We start from the raw sequence: 18,218 nt of genomic DNA, 5'->3' as shown, positions 1-18,218 counted from the left end.
CTGAGGCTGTGGAGCCAGATGGCTGCATTCAGAGCTGGTGCTGCTGTTTACCATGTGGCCTTGGACAAGCTTCTTGCTTCATTCATGCCACAGTTTGTTCAGCTATTAGGTGGAGGTAATACTAGCACCTTCCTTATAGAGTTGGTTTTTGTTTTCATTTTTTCGGTGGGGAAGAGTAAGGATTGCAAAAGTTAATATATGTCAGCAAAATAGACTTAGAAGAGTGGTTGGCACATGGTAAGGACTATATTAGGGTTACCAAAAATGTTTATAATTGGGAAAATAGAACAAAAGTTCCAGTTAAATATTTATCCCAGAGACTGGCTGGCAAATTATCACAATGTACCTCTCAGCTTGAGCCATATGGAACTGCCTGTATTCTATAGCTATGGCCTACAAAATGGGCAGTTCTTTCTTTCTTTCTTTCTTTTTTGGAGACAGAGTCTCACTCTGTTGCCCAGGCTAAAGTGCAGTGCAGTGGCGTGATCTCAGCTCACTGCACCCTCTGCCTTCTAGGTTCAAGTGATTATGCTGCCTCAGCCTCCCAAGTAACTGGGATTACAGGCATGCACCACCATGACTGGATAATTTTTGCATTTTTAGTAGAGATAGCGTTTCCGCCATGTTGGCCAGCCTGGTCTTGAACTCCTGGCCTCAAGTCATCTGCCTGCCTTGGCGTCCCAAAGTGCTGAGATTACAGGCGTGAGGCACCATGACCTGCCAAAATGGGCAGTTTCATATATTCAATCACTAGGATACTCTTTAGCCACTGAAAATGATTGTGTATCATAGATCTGTCTTTATCACAGATATATATTTACTGTCATAGAAAGAATTAATAATATATTATTGAGTAAAAAGAGCAAGTTACAAAACAGCCTGCAGCCTGGAGTGTGGCCACGTTTGTAACATCAGTATATCTATTTGTGTGTCTAGATGTGGACATAAAGAGATATCTAGAAGACACTCAAAAGTTTCAACAGTGATTGCCTGAGTGATTTGTGCTGGGATCTTATTTTTATTTATTTATTTATTTTTTTGAGACAGAGTCTTGCTCTGTCACCCAGGCTGGAATTTGCAATGGCATGATCTTGGCTCACTGCAATCCCCGTCTCATGGGTTCAAATGATTCTCCCACCTCAACCTCCCGAGTAGCTGGGATTATAGGCACCCACCACTGCGCCTGGTTAATTTTTGTATTTTTAGTAAAGACAGGGTTTCGCCATGTTGGGCAGGCTGGCCTCAAACTCCTGACCTCAAGTGATCCACCTGCCTTGGTCTCCCAAAGTGCTGGGATTACAGGCGTGAGTCACTGCGCCCAGCTGGGATCTTAATTTATACTTTTTCTTTTTAGCCCTTGATTTTTACCCTGTTAGACTGACTTTAGGAATCTAACCCCCAAAAGTGCAAAAGAATACATTAGTGTTGAAGCCACTAAGTTAGTGGTAATTTGTTACAGAAACTAATATAATTGGGTTTTAACTTGTCTTGGGGGTGCTAGCTCTCCCCCATTTTCTTCTCAGAGCATCTTTTGGGTCCTCAACCCTTGCTGAGCCCCCACTATGGCCTAGTGGACCAGGGATGGACTTGATTAGATTCTCCTCTTGGGATTTTAAATAAGAGAATCAGAGGCTGTGTGCTCAGCTTCTCTGTGCTGCACTGCAGGCACAATGCCAGGCGCCACTGTTCTTTAGGGGTCCATGAAGATGTCTGTTGGCCCTGGGTTAGTCATGAGCTAAGGGATATGAGGGCAGTTCACTTTGAAGGCTCAGCCCTTTGGTGTTACCTTTGCTCTGGAACCTCAGGAGCTGTAAGGGGCAGAGGAACTTTGCTGAAAGGCACATCCTCCCTGCAGAGCTTGAAGAACAATCTAACCATGCTGGCATGGGGCCCATCCCACCTGTGATGCCAGTGTAAGTGTGTGAAAGTCACTCATATTCGGCTGGGCGCTTTGGCTCATGCCTGTAATCCCAGCACTTTGGGAGGCCGAGATGGGCGGATCACGAGGTTGGGAGATCAAGACCATCCTGGCTAACACGGTGAAACCCCGTCTCTACTAAAAATACAAAAAATTAGCGCCTGTAGTCCCAGCTACTCGGGAGGCTGAAGCAGGAGAATGGCGTGAACCTGGAGGTGGAGCTTGCAGTGAGCTGAGATCGTGCCACTGCACTCCAGCCTGGGCGACACAGCAAGACTCTGTCTCAATAAAAAAAAAGAAAAAAGAAAAGAAAAAAGAAAGTCACTCATATTCAGAGCATGTGGATTGGGACTCTGAAGACCAACTTTATGGTGGACACCTTCATCTCCATTTGGTGAGTCCAGTGCAAGCAGCCTGAGAGTTCCATGGGCTCAACCTCACCCTCCATCCTTATTTCCCTGCCACTCCAGGGCTCCTCCTCATCCAGACTTGCCTGTGAGTGAGCCTTGATGGATGTATTAGTCTATTCTCATGCTGCTAATAAAGGCATATCCGAAACTAGGTCATTTATAAAGAAAAGAGGTTTAATGGACTCACAGTTCCACAGGGCTGGGGAGGCCTCACAATCTTGGTGAAAAGCGAAAGGCATGTCTTACATGGTGGCGGGCAATGAGCGAATGAGAGCCAAGCAAAAGGGGAAACCTCTTATAAAACTATCAGATCTCATAAGACTTAGTCACTATCTCCCACCGGGTCCCTCCTACAACATGTGGGAATTATGGGAGCTACAATTCAACATGAGATTTGGGTGGGGACACAGCCAAACCATATCAATGACTTCTCTCCCATTAGTTCTCTTCTACCTCCCAGACTCTTTCCAGCTTTCCTCTTCTTCTTCTTTTTAAGAGACTGGAGTCTTACTGTGTTGCCCTGGCTGGTCTTGAACTCCTGGGCTCAAGGGATCCTCCCACCTCCACCTAATAAGTAACTGCGACTATAGGCACGCACCACCACACCCCCGAAATTTACACATCCTCCCCAACCCAGTAAAATCCTCAGCTTCTTCACACCCCTGTTTAGCTCTAGGCACCAGCAGCTTTGTCTTCTATAGAATGCATAAATTTATAGCCTCTTAGAGCAAAAAGGTTGTGGGGATTAGGGAGGCTGAGAGTTCTCTCTTCATTCAAGGATTAAACCTACCACCTGGAGGGGTGATAGGCTTGCCTTAGTCACTAAGCAAGGTCAGGAGAGTATTTCTGGGATGGTCATTAGCACTTTCTTTCCAAAGGGAGGACAGTACAAACTCATTTTCATGATCACAGTATTCCCCTCCTACAGATAAAGTGTGCAAACTGGCTTTCATTCCCTCTTTTTTTTCTTTGATGCAGCACTGAAACTTTTTTTTTTTTTGAGATGGAGTCTGGCTCTGTTGCCCAGGCTGGAGTGCAGTGGCGCAATCTCAGCTCACTGCAATCTCTACCTCTCAGATTCAAACTATTTTCCTGCCTCAGCCTCCCAAGTAGCTGGGATTACAGGTGCATACCACCACCCCCGACTAATTTTTGTATTTTTAGTAGAGACAGGGTTTTACCATGTTGGCCAGGCTGGTCTTGAACTCCTGACCTCAAGTGATCAGCCCACCTCAGCCTCTTAAAGTGCTGAGATTACAGGAGTGAGCCACTGCGCCTGGCCTAAAAGATTTTTAATTCTTAAAATTTACATGTTCATCATGACACAGAGACATGTTTTCTGTTTAGGAGAGGGCTGGGTTCCATTAAGGCTGATGTGTCATATGTTGCACATTCTGGAATGAACATGAGAAATCAGAATTGAGCTTCCCAAATGGTGGGTCACAGTGACCTAGACTTGTTCCAGGAGAACACTGCAACATCCAACATGAGAAAGTGTTTTATGTACCATGTATGTGTTGGGATGCTGGGCTGAAATGTATTATCAAGCATTATCGTATTTGTCTATGGAATTCTGAAACCACCTTTGCAAAATTGTGACTGAGACAATGAAAGAGATCTAACTTAACTGACTCCATCTTGCTTCTAACCTCCAAGCTGTCCTTATTCATTCCTGGGCGTAGGCTGAACTAACTTTGGGAGAAAGTTAGTTTATAGTTTAAACAAAGATGGTAACAGCCCTTTCTCAAAGCAGACCTCCTTCTTGCCTGGGGACTAGATTGCCTTTGTAGGACTAATATTAGCCACAAGATTAAAAATTATGGTTTAGGAGTCATGCAACTGGAGGCTACAAGATTCTGACCCTCCCTAAACTGCTCCTAAGATCAGTGCCTGAGATATTTTGCAGACCCTGCACTTGATGGATCAGCTCAATAAACTGACTCATCTGATCTTGTGGTCCCCTCCCAGGAACTGACTCAGCACAAGAAGAGAGCTTCGACTCCCTTTGATTTAATCTCTGACCAATCAGCACTCCTGGCACACTGGCTTACCCCAACCCACCAAGTTGTCCTTAAAAGTTCTGTTCCTGAATGCTAGGGGAGACTGATTTGAGTAATAATAAAACTCGGGTCTCCCGCACAGCTGGCTCTGCGTGAATTACTCTTCCTCTATTGTAATTCCCCTGTCTTGATGAATTGGCTCTGTCTAGGCAGCAGGCAAGGTGAACCCTTTGGGCAGTTACAATTCTATTTAATACCTCTCTCTCTGCCAGGCACGGTGGCTCACACCTGTAATCCCAACACTTTGGGAGGCTGAGGTGGGTGGATCACCTGAAGTCAGGAGTTTGAGATCAGCCTGGCCAGCATGGTGAAACCCTGTCTCTACTAAAAATACAAAGTTAGTTGGGTGTGGCAGTGCATGCCTGTAATACCAGCTACTCCTGCTGAGGCAGAAGAATCGCTTGAACCCAGGAGGTGGAGGTTGCAGTGAGCAGAGATAGTGCCACTGCACTCCAGCCTGGGTGACAGAGGGAGACTCTGTCTCAAAAAAAAAAGCTTCCTCTCATATATGCTGATTAGGTCTCAAATTTGGATCTCCTACCTCTTACCCCAACATCTTTCCTGACAATCTTTCTTTTTAAATAAATGCTATAGAAATATTAAAATGTATTGTGAATAATATAACACCCACATACCACCATCCAATTTAAGAAATGAAGCATTACTAATCCAGTTTTGCTCCCTGCAAACGCATCCTTCTTCTCATTCTCTTTCCTTTCCCTTTATAAACACCCTGCAGCCCGGCACAGTGGCTGCACCTGCAGTCCCACTGTGGGAGGCTGAGACTGGTGGATCTCTTGAGCCCAGGAGTTTGTGGCTGTAGTGTGTTATGATTGCACCTGTGAAATAGCCACTGCATTCCAGCCTCAGCAACATAGCAAGCCTCCATCTCTAAACGAAATCCTGAATTTGACATTTGTCATTCCCTTGTTTTTATATTTCTAAGCACATATATGTCTACATATGTAAAAAAAATACTTAATTTTTACTTTTTTATTGGGGCAAAATTCATATAACACAAAATTAACCACTGTAAACATGAACAATTCAGTGGCATTTCAGAGAGGTGTGCAACCACTACCTCTATCTAGTTCCAGATCATTTTCATCACCCCAAAAGGACACCCCATGCCCATTAGTAGTCATTCACCATTTCTCCCTCCCTGTATCCCCTGCAACCACAAATCTACTGTCTGTCTCTATGGATTTACCTATTCTGGGTATTTCACATAAATGGAGTCATACAATATGTGTGGCCTTTTGTGACTAGCCTCTTTGAGGTAGCAGACATAATGTTTTCAAGGTTCATCGATGTTATAGCAGTATGAGTACTCTGTTCCTTTTTTATGGCTGAATAATATCTCATCTTATTGAATGGATAGACCACATTTTGCCTATGCATTCATCCATAGATGAACATTTGGGTTATGTGAATAGTGCTGCTATGCACATTCATGTATAGGTAGTTGTGAGTACATGATGTTGCTTTGGATTTCTCTAAACTTTATATCACACTGCAGCTTGCTTTGCTTGTTCAATGTTAGGTTATTTCCATGTTGATATGCACAGCTCTAGTTAATTCATTTTCACTGCTCCAAAGCATCCCATTTTAAAAATTATTTTATTACTTTTTTGAGATAGGGTCTTGCTCTATTGCTCAGGCTGGAGTGCAGGGGTGCAATCACAGCCTACCATAGCCTTGACCTCTGGGGCCCAAGCAATCCTCCCACCTTGGCCTCCATCTCTACAGGCATGTGCTGCCACACCCAGCTAATTTTTGTATTTTTAGTCAAGACAGGGTTTCTTCCTGTTGTTCAGGCTGGTATCGAACTCCTGGGCTTGAGCAACTCTCCTGCTTCAGCCTCCCAAAGTGCTGAGATTACAGGCATGAGCCACTGCGCCTGGCCCAAAGCATCCCATTGTATGAATCCAACAATTTATCCATTTATTTGTTTGAGAACATTTAGGTTATTTCTTGCTTTCCCTCTTACAAGCAATGCTGCAGAAGCATTCTTGTCCGTAACTCTGGCACATGGACAAGAGTTTCTCTAGGGCACATAGGTAAGAGTTTCATTGCTGGGTCATGAGGAATGCTCTTCTTCAAATGTACTTGCTATTGTCAAATATGAGCTCTCTTTCAGGAGCCTCCCAGTGGTCCTCAGCCCTGGCTATGCATTAGAATCAGCTGGGAACTTTTTTTTTTTTTTCCCCCAAGATAGAGTCTTGCTCTGTGACCCAGGTTGGAGTGCAGTAGTGCAATCTTGGCTCACTGTAAACTTCGCCTCCCAGGTTCAAGCAATTCTCCTGCCTCAGCCTCCCGAGTAGCTGGGATTACAGGCACACACCACCACACCTGGCCAATTTTTGTATTTTTAGTAGAGATGGGGTTTCACTATGTTGGTCAGGCTGCTCTCAAACTTCTGGCCTTGAGTGATCCACCCACGTCGGCCTCCCAAGGTGCTGGGATTACTGGCGTGAGCCATTGTGCCCAGTCTCACCTGGGAACTTTTTTTTTTTTTTTTTTTGAGACGTAGTCTAGCTCTGTAACCAGGCTGGAGTGCAGTGGCACGATAGTGGCTTACTGCAACCCCCACCTCCTGGCTTCAAGCGATTCTCCTGCCTCAGCCTCCTGTGTAGCTGGCATGCACCACCATGCCCCGCTAATTTTTATATTTTTAGTAGAGACGGGGTTTCACCATGTTGGCTAGGATGATCTCGACCTCCTGACCTTGTGATCCGCCCACCTCGGCCTCCCAAAGTGCTGGGATTACAGGCATGAGCCACTGAGCCCAGCCATGAACTTTTAAAATATATATAGGTATCTGGATAACTCCCCAGACTCACGAAATCATAGTCTCCAGGGATGGGACTGGGGAGCTGCAATTTTGAAAGCTCCCTGGGTAGTTACACAGCCAATGTGGAGAACAGCTGGAGATGAGTCTTGGCCCACGCTGTCTCAGCTTCCCAAGGTCAGCTCATAGAGGGAAGCCATCATCTTAGACTTGCTAATATCACTCAGCAGCAGAGCAGAGAGAAGGGACTAAATAAATAAGCTCTGAATGAGTAAACAAAGCATTTAAACCCTTTAAGCTGGACGTGATGGCGCATGCATGCAATCAATCACAGTAACTATCTCCTACAATTGTGAGGATTAAAGGAGATGATGCATGTAGAACACTTGGCACGTATTAAGTTCCCAATAAAGAGTGGCTCCTGCAGCCTGGTGTGGTGGCTCACACTTGTAACCACAACATTTTGGGAGGCTGAGGTGGAGAATCGCTTGAGGCCAGGAGTTCGAGACCAGCCTGGGCAACATAAAGAGACCCCCCCCCCCACCCCCGGGTCTACAAAAAATAATATAAATTAGCTGGGCGTGGTGATACACACCTGTAGTTCCAGCTACTCAGGAGGCTGAGGTGGGAGGATCAACTTGAGCTCAGGAGTTAGAGGCTGTAGTGAGCTATGATTGCACCACTGCACTCCAGCCTGGGCAACAGAGCAAGGCCCTTTCTCTAGAATAAAAAAGAGAGAGAGAGAGTAGCTGCCATTTTCAATGTTATTGATAAAGCAAGTGGGTGTTTCTGAAAATGCACCAGACACAGCCTTAGACTGGAAGGTGCTGATGTGTTACTGAGCCTCCAGACGAAGCTGGTGAACCCACTGGAGTGGGATTTTATGACTGGAGAAACTGTCCTATCTATGAGGGTCCATTTTAGGCAATGTTAAAGAATGGAATTGGGGGCCGGGTGTGGTGGCTCACGCCTGTAATCCCAACACTTTGGAAGGCCAAGGCAGGCAGATCACGAGGTCAGGAGTTCGAGACCAGCATGGCCAACATGGTGAAACTCTGTCTCTACTAAAAATACAAAAATTAGCTGGGCGTGGTGGTGTGTGCATGTAATCCCAGCTACTCAGAAGGCTGAGGCAGGAGAATCAGTTAAACCTGTGAGGCGGAGCATGCAGTGAGCCGAGATTGCACCACTGTACTCCAACCTGGGTGACAGAGCAAGACTCCATCTCAAAAAAAAAAAAAAAAAAAAAAAAAAAGAGATTGGGGGCAGTAGCTTACCTATAGCAAATGCTCAGTATGTGCCAGATATTGGGCAAAGGGGTTTGCAGACATGTATTATTTTATCCTTACAATTCATGAGGTAGGTATGACTATGCTTTCCATTGTGCAGAGAGGGAAAACGAGTCACACGGAAGCAAGTCATGCAGCAGAGCTAGGATTGGAACAGAAGTGGCCTGCAGAGCCTGCCTCCCAGCCCACTGTGCTATGCCTCCCATTGATGCTTTCCTGTGTCTGCCATTTAGCTTTGCCCTGGTGAGTGACAAGCTGTACCAGTGGAAAGAGCCTGCCATCAGTTCTGTGCACAGCAAGGTGAAAAGGATAGCAGAGGTGAAACAGGAGATCATGGAGAACGGAGTGAAGAAGTTGGTGCACAGTGTCTTTAACATGGCAGATTACACCTTCCCTTTGCAGGCGAGCACCTGGTAGTGTTACAGGACCCCAACACCCAAAATTAGCCATTGGGTCAGGTTTTTGCACTATAGTTCCTTCTGTGGTTGCCAGAAATACGTTACAGGAAAAGGGTCCCGATCCAGACCCCAAGAGAGGGTTCTTGGATCTAGTGCAAGAATGAATTTAGGGCAAGTCCGCAGTGCAAAGTGAAAGCAAGTTTATTAAGAAAGTAAAGGAATAAAAGAATGGCTACTCCATAGACAGAGCATCCCTGAGGGCTGTTGGTTGGCCATTTTTATGGTTATTTCTTGATGATATGCTAAACAAGGGGTGGATTATTCATGCTTCCCCCTTTTAGACCATATAGTGTAACTTCCTGATGTTGCCATGACATTTGTAAACTGTCATGGCACTGATGGGAGTGTAGCAGTGAAGAGGACCAGAGGTCACTCTTGTCGCCATTTTGGTTTCGGTGGGTTATAGCCAGCTCCTTTACTGCAACCTGTTTTATCAGCAAGGTCTTTATGACCTGTATTTTGTGCTGACGTCCTATGTCATCATGTGACTTAGAATGCCTTAACCATCTGGGAATTCAGGCCAGTAGGTTTCAGCCTCATTTTACCCAGCTCCTATTTAAGATAGAGTTGCTCTGGTTCATACGCCTCTGACATTTGTATTACACATCCATTGTGAGGTAGATGATACTAATCCCACTACAAATCAAGCCTTCAGGAGGTGAGGCAATGTGTGAGGTGGTAAAGCCTCCAGATTCAAAACTATGCTTGGGTCAAATTCCAGCTCTGCCACTTTGTGTGTGCAGTGTTGGGCCAAACACTTAGCACAGTTCCCTCATGTATTCAGCAGTTACTGAATATAATATGCTATTCTTCTAGTCTCTGGGAAGGAGCAGAGAGCAAGAACAAAATCTCTGTGCTCATGGACTTCACATGCTACGGCGGAGCAGGTCCTCAGAAAATCATCAAATGCACATCAAATGTATAAGGTAAATGGTGATGAGTCTAAAGTGAATGGGGGGAATGGAAGAGAACGAAGGTAGGGAGAATGTACATTAAGGGAAAAGGAGGGTTGCAATTTTAGAAAAGGATGTCTGGGCAAGGGCTCCCTGAGAAGGTGGCATTTGTACAACAGAAACACAGTATCTATTTTCCGGGCCTGTAATGAAGGTCTAATAAGAAAATGCATGGATTCGTAAAAAATCTTCAATAGGCCCCAAATGGACCTACAAGACCTCTACCCCAATGGATAAGGGAACGCTAACCATAGCAGAACGGTAATCGCGGCAGAACGTTGGCACAGACGGAAAGTTGATCGGTACGGAAAGTTTGTCCGAGGGAAACATTACTTATTGAGGAACGTTAATCCGGAACAAATCTTGGGCAGAAGCGGAACTTAGACCAGGACGCACAGTTACCATGGCAATGAGGCGCTCCCGAAGGGCGGTGGCAGCGACGCAGAGAGACCTGGGAGGAGACAGAGGCAGGGCTTGCGACGGAAGTGGCCTCTCTGCTTCTGCAGGGCTAGGGAAGATGCTGCGTCCGGCGTTACCGTGGCTGTGCTTTGGCCTCTGCAGCCTCCTGGTCGGGGATGCAGAGGCCCCGAGCCCCGTGGATCCGCTGGAGCGGAGCCGGCCGTACGCGGTGCTGCGCGGGCAGAACCTGGGTGAGCGGTCCTGGAGCTGGCGGGCGGCGGGTAGTGCCCGAGCTTTCACCGCTCCGGGTGCTGGAGCCGGGCTTACGGAGCGGACAGGGGATAGAGTGGGGAGATGGGCGAGGGCGTGGGGTGCAGGTGAGGCCTCTCAGGGGGCCCCGAGACTCCCTCTCCAAAAGCCTGGGGCAGAAGGCCTGAGCTTTACCTCTCAGCAAGTGCTCAGTATGTGCCAGAATTTTCGCCTCCCAGGTTCAAGCAATTCTCCTGCCTCAGCCTGCCGAGTAACTGGGATTATAAGCGCACCCCACTACACTTGGCTAATTTTTGTATTTTTAGTAGAGATGGGGTTTCACTGTGTTGGCCAGGCTGATCTCGAACTCCTGGCCTCGAGTGATCCACCCACCTCGGGTGGATCACCCACAAGACATGGTGTCCAGTAGGCTCTCAATATGTACTAGTTGCCCATGAATGAACTGCAATCCGGAGACCTGAGTCTCAGTCTGGGTCCCCTCCTGGCTGGCTGTGTGGGCTCAGGCTCACAACAAGGCACATCATTTACCTCACCCCTCTTCTTTCCCAGAGGAGCCAGTATTTATTGCAAAAATGGTAACAGTTTTTGAGCATTTCCTACATGCCATGTCTTGTGCTACACACTTTGTATACGCGAATTCATTTGAGCCTCACAGTAACTTAATGAGAAATGTACGGTTTACAGCCCTATTTTTTTTTTCTTTTACCATAGGGTATCCTCTGTCACCCAGGCTGGAGTGCAGTGGTGCTAGACTAGAAATTATAAAAACTACTCCTTTGCCATAGATAGTTTGAGAAATGCTGTCCTAGACAGTTCTGTACAGTAGGTATTTTTTTTTTTTTGAGACGGAGTTTCACTCTTGTTGCCCAGGCTGGAGTGCAGTGGCACGGTCTTGGCTCACTGCAACCTCCGCCTCCCGGGTTCAAGCAATTCTCCTGCCTCTGTCTCTCCAGTAGCTGGGACCACAGGCGTGAGCCACCACGCCCAGGTAATTTTTGTATTTTTAATAGAGATGGGGTTTCACCATGTTGGCCAGGATGGTCTTGATCTCTTGACCTCATGAATTGCCCACTTCGGCCTCCCAAAGTGCTGGGATTACAGGCGTGAGCCACCACGCCAGGCCTAAAACATTCTTTTAAGGTTCTGCCTGGGGCTGCCATTCAGGCATCTGTCACTGCATGCAAGGTGCAGGGAGAGGTGAAAAGATGGCGAGTGGGAGAATTGATCAGGACCCAAATGCATGGCCACTGTGTACCTAACAACTCATGGTTTTAAGCTCCTTTTTAAATTTTACTTTTATTATTATTTTTTTTGATATGGAGTCTCTGTCGCTCAATCTAGAGTGCAGTGGCGTGATCTTGGCTCATTGCAACCTCCACGTCCTAGGTTCAAGTGATTTCTTGCCTCAGTCTCCCAAGTAGCTGGGATTATAGGCACCCACCACCGTGCCTGGCTAATGTTTGTAATTTTAGTACAGACAAGGTTTCTCCATGTTGGCCAGGCTTGTCTCGAAGTCTTGATCTCAAGTGATCTGCCCATCTCAGCCTCCAAAAGTGCTGGAATTACAGGTGTGAGCTACTGCGCCTGGCATTTTTTATTTTTTAAAGGTAGATTTTCCATCCCCCAATTCCAATCTTCTGCATTCCTGCTTTGGGAGTTTAAATTTTTTTTTTTTTTTTTTTTTTTTTTGAGGTAGAGTCTTGCTCTGTCGCCAGGCTTGAGTGCAAGGGCGCGCTCTTGGCTCACTGCAACCCCTGACTCCCTGGTTCGGGTGATTCTCCTGCCTCAGCCTCCCGAGTAGCTGGGATTACAGGCACCCGCCACAATGCCCAGCTAATTTTTGTATATTTAGTAGAGACGGGGTTTCACCGTGTTAGCCAGAGTGGTCTCGATCTCCTGATCTCGTGATACGCCTGCCTTGGCCTCTCAAAGTGCTGGGATTACAGGCTTGAGCTGCCGCACACGGCTGGGAGTTTTAAATATTTTTTAGAGTGCTTCCAAAATGCGAGATGCAAGAAAATGGTTTATTTAAATAGAATAAGACAACTTTAAGTCCAATTGTAGTCCAAACCGTAGAAACTCAGAATTCAGGACTTTTGGAAATTAGGGCAGGTATTCAGTTAACAAGGGCTATTTTAAGACGTGACATTTAGTTGACGTAGGTTGTAGATTTTGTTTGACAAAGATCTTAAAATTACTTCTGGCCTTTGAAGTTATGACATACTGTCTTTGACACCTTCTCCTTCCTTCTTCCCCCTCACTCACCAAAAAAAGATGAGTTTTCTTTTCTTTTTTTTTTTTGAGACTGAGTTTTGCTCTTGTTGCCCAGGCTGGAGTGCAGTGGCTTGATCTCGGCTCACTGCAACCTTCGCCTCCTGGGTTCAAGAAATTCTCCTGCCTCAGCCTCCCAAGTAGCTGGGATTACAGACATGTGTCACCATGCTAGGCTAATTTTGTATTTTTAGTAGAGACAGGGTTTCTTCAGTTCTCCATGTTGGTCAGGCTGGTCTCGAACTCCCGACCTCAGGTGATCTGCTTGCCTTGGTCTCCCAAAGTGCTGGAATTGCAGGCCTGAGCCACCGCACCTGGCCTGATTTTTCTGTATAGTCGGTTTTAAAATAATAACTGTTTTAAGCGTGGAGGGTATGTTGGGGGGGTCACAGATACTACAGAGTTACTGATTTGAGTAAAACTATGATCAAATCTTGGTTTTTTTTTTGTTTTTTTTTGTTTTTTTTTGATGGAGTCTCGCTCTGTCGCCCAGGCTGGAGTGCAGTGGTGCAATCTGGGCTTGCTGCAACCTCTGCCTCCAGGATTCAAGCGATTCTCCCGCCTCAGCCTCCTGAGTAGCTGGGATTACAGGTGCCCGCCGCCACGTCCAGCTAATTTTTGTATTTTTAGTAGAGACGGGCTTTCACCATGTTGGCCAGGCTGGTCTCAATCTCCTGTCCTCGTGATCTGCCTGCCTTGGCCTCCCAAAGTACTGGGATTACAGGCATGAGCCACCTCGCCTGACTAAATCTTAGTTTTTCAAAGGAACAGTAATGAGACTGAAAAACAACTATGGTTAGGCCCCAGCTGAAACCTGGGATGGGCCCACATCGCTACAGACACACGTCAGTGTACATTTGCTGGTTTTGAATGCTTCCCAAGATCACTGAGATAGTCACAGAAACAAGATTGCATATCACTGCTGCTATTGAATAAACCTCTGAATGGTTGCTGGTTATGCTAGTTTATTTTTTTCTTTTTTGTTATGAGGTAGTTTAAAGCCCAGGTCCTTATCCTGTACCTCCAGGGCTCAACTTGAGTAATCAGTTGTAGTTCCCATTTCTCACCTGAGCACCTTGAAAATTTCAGTTGTGAAATTTAGTCTTAAAAACAACAGTTCTTTTCTTTTCTTTTTTTTTTTTGAGACGGAGTCTCCCTCTATTGCCCATGCTGGAATGCAGTGGCATAGTCTTGGCTCACTGCAACCTCTGCCTCCTGGATTCAAGCGATTCTCCTGCCTCGGTCTCTTGAGTAGCTGGGACTGCAGGCGCACGCCACCATGCCCAGCTAATTTTTTTGTATTTTTAGTAGAGACAGGGTTTCACCATATTGGCCAGGCTGGTCTTGAACTCCTGACCTCGTGATCCGCCTGCCTCGGCCTCCCTAAGTGCTGGGATTACAGGCATGAGCCCCCGTACCCGGCCAAACATAACAGATTTGTGGGTTAGTTGCCTCTTTGCTCATAAGGCCCTGTTGAGACTCATCTTGAGACTGAAATACTTCATTAAGTCTCCAGATTTTTATTAATGGCTTTAAAGGTATAGTTGGGCATCTTGCTCTCTTGCCCCACTATAATCGGACAATTCTCCACACAAAAGTCAGAGGAATCTTTTTTTCCCAACTAAATCAGATGATGTCATTCCTTTGCCTACAACCCCCCAGTGGCTTCTCTTTAAACTTAAAATCCATGTTTCCTTCATGGTCTCCAAGGCCCTGTACAGACCGGCCCCAGCCTTCCTCTCTGGCCTGATTTCCTGCCTCTCTTCCTGCACTCTTTGCCTGGTTGCCTCCCTTCTGTTCACTGAGTGTGTTGAGCTTATACTGGCCTCAAAGCCCTTCCCTAGCTGATCCCTGGGACTGCAGCACGCTCCCTGCAGAGCCTCACTCGTAAGGTCCCAGCTTTTTTTGTTTTTTTTTTTTTGAGATGGAGTCTCACTCTGTCTCCCAGTGGCGCAATCTCGGCTCACTATAACCTCCGCCTCCTGGGTTCAAGCGATTCTCCTGCCTCAGCCTCCTGAGTAGCTGGGATTATAGACACCTGCCACCATGCTTGGCCAATTTTTGTATTTTCAGTAGAGATGGGGTTTCACCATATTGGCCAGGCTGGTCTCGAACTCCTGACCTCAAGTGATCCACCCACCTAGGCCTCCCAAAGTGCTGAGATTACAGATATGAGTCACCACACTCGGCCTGTCTCAGCTTGTGAGTCTCCTCCTCGGATGCTTCCTGACTGTCCTACCTCCTGCTGCCCACCCCGTCTCCATCCCTAGCCCATTACTGTTTTTTTCATGGTATATCAAGATATGTGAAATGCTCTCACCTGTTTGTTTCTCCCCCCCACTATACATAGAGACAACTGGAGAGAGGATCTGTTTACAGCTGTTTGCACAGCACCTGACATAGTGCCTGGCAGCAAGTGGCATTTGATAAATCATTGGCAGTGAGTGGATAAATTGCCTAACCTGGAGCTGCCATTAGGAAGTAACCTGTTTTCCCTTTGCAGTGTTGATGGGAACCATTTTCAGCATCCTGCTGGTGACTGTCATCCTTATGGCATTTTGTGTCTACAAGCCCATTCGGCGTCGGTGACAGCCAGACAAGTTCTTCAATGAGTATTTGGGAATAGGATAAGTTGTGTTGCACACGGGTCAGTGGAGAAGTTGGAATCAAAACTTTCCTACTTGGAAATGACCTTTGGTCTGGACAGCTGGTAAACGCTAAATGAATTAGAAGAAAACATCTACTAGAAATTATTTTTTCCTAACACTGTAGTGCAAATAATTGGCCCCTGAATCTGCTTCTCAGTGTTTCTGACTGTACTTGTTAAAAGTAAGACCTGAAAGCTCCAAAGGTCAGTGTAAAGATGGAGTGTTCATGAGAAAGAAAACATTCACCTTGTGAGTGCCTGTAAGAACCACACTGGAAAGAACTCATCATTAATGCTTGAAAATGTTAATAGAGGGAGACTTACTATGTAGACATTCCCTATTTAAGAACCATTTGGTTACAGTGGGTTAAGAATCACAGATTTTTTTTTTTTTTTTTTTTAAATCTCACCTGAGTTGGCCTAGAATGCGCTGGTTGCAAAGTGGTGTCAGCTGTGGGGAACTTGGGCCCTCATTCCTTACCTGCATCCGGCCCTGCACTCAGGTGCTCCCCCTGAAGTCAGGGTCACATCAGGTAGACCTGTTACTACATGCACCTTTGGCCTGGAAGGCTCTGGGGTTGGACTGGAAATGTTACTAGGTTGGCCTCTCACAAAAAAGGACCCCATCCTGCTTAAACACATTGATCTCCGTTGCCCTGCATTTGAGTCTGTATAGCCCACGGTCTGAAACTTGAGGTAGCTTTCCAGATTTGGAATGTAAAAGGCTCAGCAGGCGCTCTGTTCATCCCTGGGTGGGGAGGGCCCAGCCAGAAGTGCATGTCCACTGTGCCCGCCAGTGTGTGTTTACACAAATTTCATCTCCGCTTTGAAAATGCTGCTATTAGTTTGCACTGTTGGTGAACTGGATTTTTTCCTCCTATTGAAATAATACTTTCATACTTATAAAGCGGTCGTCAATATTTATTTCAAGGTGCTAGATTTAATTTTGTTATTAAATTGAAATGCTTATCTTGTGTTCAAGCACAGCACTGATTTTAACAACCTGCATTTAATGTGAAATAACTGAAGCAGGATACTGTAACTGTTTAACTTAGGGATTTTGTTTGTAATCTTGTAACATTGAGCCATTGAAATGTTCACTGTTCTGTGCTTTTGAGCAAAATGTCAATTAAAATTAAAGTAAAATCCTATATATTGTTTTACTCCACCAATTATTTCCCAAGTGTTTGAAATGTGGGTATGTTTGAATTTGATCTAATCACTTAAAGAAGCTCTGTGAAGTGAATTTTTTTTTTTTTTTTTTTTTTTTTTTTCCGAGATGGAGTTTGGTTCCTATTGCCCAGGCTGGAGTGCAATGGTGTGGTCTCAGCTCACTGCCACCTTCACCTCCCGGGTTCAAGCGATTTTCCTGCCTCAGCCTCCGGAGTAGCTGGGATTACGGGCATGAGCCACCATGCCCGGCTAATTTTTTTGTATTTTAGTAGACATCGGGTTTTACCATGTTGACCAGGCTGGTCTCAAACTCCTGACCTCAGGTGATCCACCCGCCTCGGCCTCCCAAAGTGCTGGGATTACAGGCATGAGCCACTGCACCTAGCCTAAAGTTGAGATTAGGAAGTCTCCTAGTGTTGCCTGTGATTTAGTGGCTGTGGAGTCATATCAGCATGTTGTATTTTTTTCCACCTGGACCTCAGGCTTAAACCTATATATTTCTAAACAGAGGTCTAGGTGGTACTTTGAACTCCATCATTCATTGCACCACAGAATCACTGGAAATTTCCATATCCAGTTCATCTTCCTTGATGTCATTTATGGTCAGCAGGAGACTGTGACCAAGCTGGCAGTTGTGACAGTTTCCCTTTCCTGTCATTATTTAGAGCAGACTTCCACTTCCTTGACATGCCACGTTTATGTAGTGTGACAAGCTTGTTTACAGAACCTAAGTCCTAGCAGTGTCTAGAACCTGGTTCCTAGCAGTGTCTAACGTGCAGAAATTGCTCAATTAGTTTCTGGCCAGGCGCGGTGGCTCATGCCTGTAATCCCAGCACTTTGGGAGGCCGAGGCGGGTGGATCACCTCAGGTCAGGGGTTTGAGAGCAGCCTGGCCAATATGGTGAAACCCTGTCTCTATTAAAAATACAAAAAGCTGGGCATGGTGGCACACACCTGTAATCCCACCTTCTCAGGAGGCTGAGGCAGGAGAATTGCTTGAACCCGGGAGGCGGAGGTTGCAGTGAGCTGAGATTACGCCATTGCACTCCAGCCTGGGCAACAAGAGCGAAACTCCGTCTCAGAAAAACAAAAACAAAAACTTTCTGCTGATATTGGGCCACCTAAGCTTAGCTTTTCAGTTTTTAAATAATCCACAGTCATTGCACCCCTTGACCCGAAGGAGTAATGTTTTTCTTCATAGTGTTCTTGTAGCTTCAAGTATTGATATCTACTTTCCCCCAAAAGCAAAGCAGCTCCTTTACATCTTCCCAGAAATACAGCCTCATTTTTGGAACCCACACGTTTCTACTGGCCACTGCCGTTGTTGTTTTTAATACCAACATATTTAGATATAGGAAGAGTTTGGAAGCCTTATCATCTGGACTTCTAGGAACAGCCTCATAAAGCACTTGGCTTCAAGGGATAGCATTGATGCAGAGCTTTGATGTTGGCTGGGCTTCCCTTACCCTACAAGAGCCAGTTTACCTCCAGGAGGAACACAGGGGTGTCAGAACAGCCCAACACTGGCTTGCTTTTAGTTTCCATTTGAAATAAGCAGCATGGGGCTTGTTAACCTGGGC

General features: G+C 46.0%; 1 protein-coding gene and 1 long non-coding RNA gene across 2 annotated transcripts in view; both read left to right on the top strand.

Annotated features, from left to right (window-relative positions):
• LOC105552301 (P2X purinoceptor 7-like) overlaps positions 1-8,885 on the top strand; it is a 37,250-nt gene extending 28,365 nt beyond the window's left edge. The window contains exon 3 of the mRNA XM_011997930.1: positions 8,702-8,885. Within this exon, the coding sequence (XP_011853320.1) occupies positions 8,702-8,885 (184 nt within the window). The remainder of the gene's footprint in view (positions 1-8,701) is intronic.
• A 1,432-nt stretch (positions 8,886-10,317) lies between these two features.
• On the top strand, positions 10,318-16,617 carry LOC105552245. Its single transcript, XR_001007976.1, has 2 exons — positions 10,318-10,529; positions 15,323-16,617. It is a non-coding gene; the product is annotated as an uncharacterized LOC105552245 (long non-coding RNA).
• The last annotated feature ends 1,601 nt before the right edge of the window (positions 16,618-18,218 follow it).

Source organism: Mandrillus leucophaeus, unplaced genomic scaffold (genome assembly GCF_000951045.1).
Source record: "Mandrillus leucophaeus isolate KB7577 unplaced genomic scaffold, Mleu.le_1.0 Scaffold55, whole genome shotgun sequence".
In the NCBI taxonomy this organism is placed as follows: domain Eukaryota; kingdom Metazoa; phylum Chordata; class Mammalia; order Primates; family Cercopithecidae; genus Mandrillus; species Mandrillus leucophaeus.
The sequence above is the reverse complement of the archived record's forward strand: the minus strand, read 5'-3'. Positions and strand labels throughout refer to the sequence as shown.